Raw genomic sequence first — 9,122 nt, 5'->3', positions numbered from 1 at the left:
CATGGTCAACACTGGTCAAACAGTCCCAAACATAAAGTCAATGCACCAAAACAGAGAAAGCTTCCTTCCCTTCGCATGTGTGAAGTCAACTTTCAATTTCAGATGTAGTACGAACCAATCAAGAGAAGAGAGATGATGTGTGATGATGCTCCAAAATGATGTGACATAAGGTCTATTTATATGAGTCTTTGGAGGTTGAATTAAGTTTCTCGGCTGACTTGTACTTGTGCACATGTGGATTTCACCTTAAAAATAATATTTTACCTTGACTAAATTAAATTCTTCCAAGGGCTAGTAGGGGATTCTGTGGATGAGGAAGGCTTCCCAATGGGGGGAATTTCTCCCTGAGATGCCAAATTAACACTCCCTCTCAGCTAGGGAGAAATTTCCAACTACATCATAAGTCCCATATCAAATGTCTCATCGTCGTCATCGCTGAATCAAGTCATATCTCGTCTCTACTCATCTATTGAACATTCTTGAATTTAAAGAAGAAGAATCATCACAGGGGAGATCTAGCTACCACCCTCTATAAAAGAAAAATATGTGAGATACTACTTACCACAAGGGGTAAGGATAGCACTCTATCCTATTGATCCGTGACAATAGGCGAGATAAACTTACCATGAGAGGTAAGGATCACACTCTGTCCTATTGTGCGCTAATACTTCCCATCTTGACCCTCAAGCGTCAAGTGGTAGAACACCTGCATCCACCTAGCTTGCAGGAGATACACACTTGCCATAAAAGGTAAGGATTACACACACACCCAAATCACCTCACCCATTCGCCAGATGGGGAGGAACAATCCCAGCAAGCCCAACTTGTGGGTAGGATTCCAAATGGGGTATACTTTGTCAAGTCCTAGACTTGATGGTAGGGGGAGATACCCACTTGTCATAAATGACAAGGATCACACACATGCCCTACATTGACAATAGGCGAGATACACTTACCACAAGGGGTAAGGATCACACCCTATCCTATTTTCCTGAGATCCCTCAACCCCAGGAGTTCACTGGCTCAATTCCTCTCCCTGTGAGCTCAAACGGGGGGGAAGAACATAGCTCAGTGTCCTCAATCAGCTATGACCCTTACCCGAGAGGGTTACATCCATCAGTCCAAGTTTCACTTTGAAGACCAAGAAATTCCATTTAGGCAAATCCCTAGTGAGAATATTTGTTATCTACTCATCATTCGAAATGTGATGGAGTCTTACGACTCCTCTCTGCACCATGTCTCAAATATAGTGATACCCAATCTTAATATTCTTGGACTTGTCATGGAACATGGGATTATCTGCCAGATGAATCCCACTTTTGTTGTTGCAATATATCACTATCGTGACCAAAACCTTCTTAAACAACTCCAAAGAGATTCCTCAACCATATTGCCTCATGACTAGCCATGGTAGTAGCAATATATTTTTCCTCGACCCTGCTTAAATTAACGAACTTCTACTTACTGCTCATCTGAGATATCATGGCAGAATCCAAACAAAAGTAGCACCCTAATATTCTCTTCCTATTAATAACATTTCCAGCCTAGTAAGCATTGGTGTAACAATGAAGTCTCACATCTCTAGAAGTATATCTTAGACCAAGATTAATCGTCCCATGTAAATATCTCAGCACATGCTTAGCAGTGACCTGGCGTGCATGTAGAGGCTCAGTCATAAATTGACTTAGACTGTTAACTTCAAAACATATGTCCGGACGGGTGTTCACAAGGAACATCAATGCCCCAATCATCTATTGATACTAAGATGGATTCACCAAGTCAGGTGTAGAACCTTCTCCGCATAGCTTATTGAAGTTCATTTCCATCGGTGTGGCCATGGATTTGCATTCTACCATACCAAATATTTCCAGCAATTTCACAACATATTTTCCTTGTGAAAGGAAAATCTCACCGGGTCTTTGCCACACCTCTAAGCCAAGGAAATTGTGCATCAATCTGAGGTATTTCATTTCAAATTAACAGGCCAACTCCCTCTTTCACTGGAGCATTAGAGGCTCACCACCTTTCAAGAATAAGTCATTAACATATAAAATCAAATTCAAGGGCATACCTTGAACAAATTTGAAATATAGATCCAGGTCACCACTGCTTCTTATGAATCCAAGCTTCATTAGGTAGCTATAAATATGGGCATATCAAGCCCTAGGGGCTTGCTTCAATCCATAGAGAGCCTTATTCAGCCGACACACATGAGTCTTCTTGTCCTATACTTCTAATCCCTATGGTTTCTCAACATATACTTCTTCTTGGAGTATGCCATGAAGAAATGCAGCCTTCACATCCATCTGGTGAAGAGTCCATCCCTGGCTGGCAACTAGAGCCACAAAAGATCTAATGGTAGTGTAGTGGGCAACTGGTGCAAATATGTCATCGTAATCTTCTTCCATTTCTAGGAGAAACCTTTAGCGATGAACCTCACCTTATATTTTTCGATGCTTACATCTACTCCATGCTTGATCTTGTACAACTAATTAGAAGTCACAATATACTTCCCTTTGGGTCTCGGAACCACTTCCCACACATCATTCTTCATAATAAATTTGTATTCTCCGTCCATAACATCTTTCCAAACCTTCTCTTTCACTGCTTCTTCAAAGGTGGGAGGCTCAATGTGTATGATGGTGCTCATAGCTACAACATAACCATAATATCAACATGGCTTCTTTCTTTTCTTGAAGGTTCATTTAGCAACGATATGTCTTTCAACATCTTGTAAGGTGTCATGAAGCCATAATGGTCTCTTCCTAGTAGGAGGATCACTCGGAGGGGGATCCAAGGGGTCCATGGGATCATCAATAAGCTCATTCTCAAGTCCAGGCACAGAAGGACCTTCTAGTGGGTCCATGTCATCATCCTTTTTCTCAATAGGAGGAGAAGGAGGAATGTCCCTTGCTTTTCCAAAGGCCACATATTCATCGAAAGTCACATCCCTACTAAACTTGATATTCCTTTGACTAGACACATATATCCTAAAAGATTTAGAATTTTCACAATATCCAACAAACATACCTTTATTTCTAGTGGCTTCCAACTTGTTCCTCTTGTCCTTTGGGACATGAAAGTACACGAGGTAGCCAAAGTTCCTCAAGTGTCCAACTTTGGGCTTCACACATGTGAAAACTTCTTTGGGGTTCTTGTAACCCAAGGCTTGATGAGGGGTCCTATTTTGAACATAGATGACAATGTTGGAAGCTTAACCCCACAGAAAATTCGAAAACTTTTGATCATGTAACAGGGCTTGAACAACTTCCATGATGGTCCTATTATTTCTTTCAGCCACTCCATTTTGTTGAAGGTTTTAAGGTACGATGGTTTCCTTCTTTATCTCGAATTTCTTACAGAAATCAATGAACTCTTTTGAAGTGAATTCTCCACCATTATCATACATGAAGACCTTGATTCTCTTCCCTATTTGATTCTCTATTAGTGCCTTAAAGTCCTTGAATTAGATGGTCTTCCTCTTCCTTTCCTCTTCTTGTCTTGAGCAGAAAATGCAGAGGGTTCTCCTTCTTCATGCTTTTGAATCCTTCCTCTAGAAATCATCTTGGTCTCTTCTTGAGTTCACTTTCCAACTAGTTCATAAAATGTTAGAAACTTGTAATTGTTGCTAATAGTTGTAATGAATGTCTCCCAAATTGGAGGAAAACCTAGAAGTCTAATGAGTATCATCTCTCTATCAAACATAGATTCTCCAACAATCAACAATTGATCCCCGAGTTGTGATAATCTCATGAAGTATGATTGCACAATCTCTCCCTTGTTCATCTTGATGTCCCTGATTTGGTTTTTCAAGGAGAGAATATGGTTCAAATTGTTGACCTCATACATCCCAACCAACTTATCATAGATTTCCTTGGATTTCTTCAACTTAGAAATATGAGTAAGCAAATGATCTCTCAAAGAATCAATAATTATTTTCTTGGATTTGATCTCACCTTTCTTGTACTTGGCCTTGATAGCAACAAAATAATTTTATGGAGGCTCAGGTACTTTTCCTTCCACATATTCCAATATATTGTTCTCATCCAAGGTCACTTCCAACCTGATCTTCCAAGCAACAAAATTTGATGAGTCATTCAACTTCTCTCCCTCCTTGAAGTAGGTAGACATCTTGACAAAGTCAAATAGGCCTCTTCAAATTTATCCAAAAGTGATTACTTGCCTCTTGTCTCCTTGGGTTTGTCTTCACCTCAACTTTGATACTGTGTTAATTTTTCCAGTGTTCCATGATGAACTCAATCACTTATTACAATTATTCAATTAACAATGAATCCATCCAATATTATTCCAATAATAATAAGCAATTGTAGATAGAACAATAAATCAATACACAATAGAAGACAACCAAGAACAAGAGAGACACAATATTTGGTCAGAGACTAGGGAAAATCCCCACAAGGGGGAAAACCCTTTCAAAGTTCTTCTTCTATTAGATTGTCTTCAAATGTTCAGCAAAGAGGTACAATGTTCAATTTCATCCACAATGAGTCAAAGGGTCAAGCCCTTAACTAACCAAGTCAACAATTAATATCCAAGCCAATGATGAGCTCAGAAGTCAAATCTGGTCAACAAGTTAAATTTGCAATTCTGGGCAAAGTCAACAATAACAACAACAACCCTAACCAGTCAACGATCAATGCTCAAACCACCTCCAAATCAACTCGGTTAACAGTCAAAATATGCGACCTTATTTTCTAGTGAAAGTCTCGTCAAAATAGTCAATAAAATTCTCCCAGAAATCAGTCAAAGTTAACTCGTTGACCTGTGGAAACCCTAGGTGTAGACCTACAGTCAACTCTAGTTAACTTCTGTCAAACTGCTCAGAAAAATTCAGTCAACCTTCCAATCAACTCAACCTCCCAAGTAGATAAAAAATATGGTCAAACAAAGTCAAAATCTCCACGGTCAAGGTTGGTCAAATAGTCCCAAACAAAAAGTCAATGCACCAAAACAGAGAAATCTTCCTTCCCTTCACACGTGTGAAGCGAACCTGCAATTTCAGATGTAGTACAAACCAATCACGAGAAGAGAGATGATGTGTGATGATGTTCCAAAGTGATGTGACATAAGGTCTATTTATATGAGTCTTTGGAGGTCAAATTAGCTTCCTCAGGCCAACTTGTACTTTTGTGCACATGTGGGTTTCACCTTAAAAATAATAATTTTCCTTTACCAAATTAAATTCTTCCAAGGGCTAGTAGGGGCTTCTCTGGATGAGGAAGGCTTCCTAGCGGAGAGAATTTTTCCTCGAGCTGCCAAATTAATAGCAGGAGGATACTACCTTAATTTTTTTGGGTATAAATATCTTGTTCTAAGTTTTTGTCGGGACAATTCTTATCTATATTATTTTCTTATAAAAAGAAGAATTGATAGGTGCAAAGTAACAAATTGATATATAAATCTTCTTAGCATTAATATCGAAAATATCTATCCATATGTACTAATTAAGAGTGTCTTTATTATGAAACCAAATGCGATGAGATGTTCTTTCTTACGTAACAAGCTATGCCCCCAATCCCCCTGTAGGAGCATTTCTTATTCCGTGTTGACCACAATATAAATCCCTCAATGTGATGAACCTTAGATTTTTCATGCTCCTAAGTTTCAACCATAAATATAATATCAATTTACTTAGGATCTAGCTTAATATAGACCCTTTGCTCCATGGAAAAACATGGTAGTTCCATGCGAGGATCTAGAGTGTACCAAATTCCTATTTATTATTATCCTTTTGGTATATGCCCCTCATAATAGTTTTTTCAATTCAACATTAATACTTTATTATTGTTAACTTCAATCTTTTTATAACTTTTGAATTATCTTTTTTAATAATGTTTAGTAAATTAGAAATGATCAAATTGATTTAAAACATAGACAAATATATGTAGATGATGATCTATAATTTGGATGTGATCATATAATCAAAATAGATTTATCTTAACATCGAATCAATCATAATTAGAATGAGATCAAATCTTTTGAGATTTTCAAATCTTTAGAAGTACAAACCTTTCATTAAATTTTTTATCTTTAAAAATTTAATCGTTAAAATAAATCTTAAATTAAAATAAATTTATAAAAAAAATATTTTTAAAATTTAAATAAAAACTATTTCTTAACCCAAAAACGTTGATTACTTCTAATTAAAAATAAATAAAACTTAATTAAAAACCATTTTTAAATATTTTTTAATTAAAACTTAATTAAAAACCATTTTAAAAAATCAAATTTAAAGATCACATTCCACAAACCATGGTGATTTCACCTCTTCATCCTTCAACTAAGTTCACATCCTCGTTCTTGAATTATTGCTCACATAGTAATACATAATATAGATAAAGTTTATGGGATGAATCGAAGTTATGACGTGAAGGAGCTTCACATATGCCCATGTCTTAACTTTTTGGCGGCTATTGACATGGCTGGCAGGCAACTGAACTGCCTCCTTTCAATTTTCTTCAAGTTGAGAGGTCAGAGGCAGAGAGAAAAGACTTTCTTCAAGTTCAGAGACAGACACAGGGAGAGGGAGGTAGTCATCGAAGAAATCTTCTATGGAGGTGTAAGGAATCTCTGGATAAAGTTGGCACACCTCTGCATCATGACGTCCGTCTATCTCAAAGTTATACTGGCATCCCTTTATGAAGATGTCGTGTGTGAGAGAAGCCACAATGCTCTCTGGAATGCTGTTCTCTGCATTTATCAAATAATTTGAGTGAAGAGTTGGTAGTTTCATCTTTATATTGAGTGTAGATTTTGGAAATATTTAAAATCGGAAAGAGATGAGTAAGGTGAAATTTCGAAATTTTCCTAAAATCTACCATAAAATTAAAATCAACTAATAATTTTTTATATATTTTTTCATATGCAACATACACATACCCTCAGCTAAATCCAAAAGATCTTGTTCAGAGATGTATACTCTAGGCAAGGTCCTTCCGATCTTCTTCTCCCATATACCTGCAAGCTCGTTTAAAGTCAAGAAATTCTTGGAAGGCCGGAAGTGGACACATTTGTTCAGAGTCCTCACATCGTCCAGGGTCTTGATGGTGTATTTCCCAATGTCAGCTCCAGTCACAAAGTAAGCTGTGTTTGAGTATATACAGGATCCCAATTATGGTTAATAACTGCACCTTATATTTTTTCAATTTTTTTCCAAATAACTATATGATTTAGTAACAGAGGTGCTTTACCTTTCACATTCCCATCTCCATAAATTTCAAACTGTTGTGTGGGAGGAGGAATTTGAGAAGGATGAGTGTGATAAAAGTAAGGCCAGCCAGCTATGGAGTTGCAACAGATATATGTAAAAGGAATTTTGGCTGCCTCCACAGCCCGCCGAATTGTTCTCTTCTCCTTGTAAAAGGTGAGCCCGGGCTCCACCGGCTCGGCTCTGTCGATGTCATGCCCAAATTCCGAAGGAAGAAACCTCTGCAACACATCAGGTTAACACAATTAATTTAAATTTGCTTATTTGAGGGAAGCCAAACAAATAATGAGTAAATTTTTGGAATATTCTATAATTTAGAATCAAATTCAGAATTATCTACGAATACTAACCTTAACAGCTCCATCTAGTTCTTTAATGGCATCCACAATCTTGAGCTGGTCTGTCACCTTTGAGCCCCCCATGACAGAGATAACAACTTCTATGCCCCTCATTGCATTCACCAAGGAGTTGTGGTCGCTCACAGAGCCCTATACAACCATGGTATCAAAAAAACATGATATTTTGTTGGAGCATAACTGAATTGCAGATTCTAAAATATTCTGGAAATTTGATGAACAGAAAAGTTAAATAGTTAATCTTGTTTCTATTCACCAGAATAGATCCATCTTAAATACGGATCTAACATGAGCTTAGAGGGATCTAATTTCTCCACTTGGAAATTTTTTTATGAACTGACATTTAAATATTTTGTATAGTTATTTATTTATTTTTGTTTTGTTTTGTTTTTTTGGACAGACATGAACAAAATTTCAACTTTGATGATGGACTGACAGGGTTACACATCATTCTGGGCTGTAGAATGATCCTCTTGGCTCAATTAACTCCCTATATATCAAACTCCCTATATATCAAGTTCCGAAAATGATCAAATCTCTCAAAGTGCAAGTCTATTTTTTGAGTGCAAAACTTAAAGAAGATCCAGAATTAAAATGATCCAGATTAGTTTAATTATTATTAATTTTGTTAAATTTTATTATTTTTATTTTATTCAATTTTAATTTTTATATAATTTGACTAAATCAAATTGTTTAACCTACCATAATCTTACAATATTTTTGACATATTAATGAGTCAGTCTCAGCACAACAAATTTGAATTTTTTTTTTTTTTTTTTCATATGAATTACTCCGACAGATTTAACATTTTTATTGGAGAGGATCTCTTATGACAACCAACTTGATATTATTTAGAAAAGATTATTGAAATCCTGAAATTAAGAGCACCTCTGGGCCCAAATAACTTTAAAAAAGAGTATTCAAATCATGAAAATTTCGGAACAGTATATTATAAGTTAATTTAATAAAATTATAAAAAATATATAAAAAATGTGAAAACCTGAATTATTTGATAATTTGACAGGATCAAAGATAATCAGAAAGGATCAAAACACAGAAGACTCAGAATTAAAATAAATTTACGCTGCAAAATTGGAAAATATACATGAACAATGTGAACACCGGAGTCCTTCAATTGTTGGATCCGTTGCACTCTGGCGGGATCAGAAGCAGTGCTAGAGCGAACAAGAGCATATGTAGGATGACCAGCAGCTACAGCTGCTGCAACAATAAACTGGCCTATGTAACCAGTGCCTCCAATCACCAGTATTTGACTGCTAGCCATGGAGGTGGTACTGCTCGCTACAGTTGAACAATAGACCTAGACCTTTTTCAATTAAGATCCTATTTTCAGAATTTTCAGTCTGTTAGGTTAATTTTATAGCCATGAACCTGACCATTTTTGCATGCCGCCCAACGCTTTTCCCGAGGATATGAAGAATCCTCGGGCCGTTGATGATACGCGTGTTTCTTCCTGGCTGACAATTTGAACTGAATCGTGAATTCAGATCCTGGACAGGCTGTAATCCGCAGACAAA

At 36.7% G+C, this 9,122-nt stretch overlaps 1 protein-coding gene across 1 annotated transcript; it reads right to left on the bottom strand.

Moving 5' to 3' along the window:
• Positions 1-6,469: 6,469 nt before the first annotated feature.
• Positions 6,470-8,869, bottom strand: LOC149158017 (leucoanthocyanidin reductase-like). The gene is made up of 5 exons (XM_089433852.1): positions 8,690-8,869; positions 7,579-7,716; positions 7,212-7,449; positions 6,901-7,104; positions 6,470-6,711 (listed from the first exon to the last, which is right to left on the bottom strand). Exons 1-5 carry the CDS (start codon positions 8,867-8,869, stop codon positions 6,470-6,472), a joined length of 1,002 nt encoding a protein of 333 aa, XP_089289978.1.
• Positions 8,870-9,122: the final 253 nt, after the last annotated feature.

The sequence above is a fragment of the Pinus tabuliformis genome, chromosome 5_2 (genome assembly GCF_031772625.1).
Source record: "Pinus tabuliformis cultivar Carrire ecotype Pingquan chromosome 5_2, CPIR1, whole genome shotgun sequence".
Taxonomy (NCBI): Eukaryota; Viridiplantae; Streptophyta; class Pinopsida; order Pinales; family Pinaceae; genus Pinus; species Pinus tabuliformis.
This window is presented reverse-complemented; position numbering and strand designations above follow the sequence as displayed.

Excerpts from the sequence above, each read along its gene's own strand:
- LOC149158017 (XM_089433852.1), bottom strand. The coding sequence starts at position 8,869 with ATGGCTAGCAGTCAAATACTGGTGATTGGAGGCACTGGTTACATAGGC. Across the intron at positions 7,450-7,578 it reads AACTAGATGGAGCTGTTAAG|AGGTTTCTTCCTTCGGAATT; the intron begins GTTAGTATTCGT and ends GATGTGTTGCAG. Across the intron at positions 6,712-6,900 it reads TCTTTTGGATTTAGCTGAGG|AGAACAGCATTCCAGAGAGC; the intron begins GTATGTGTATGT and ends TGATAAATGCAG.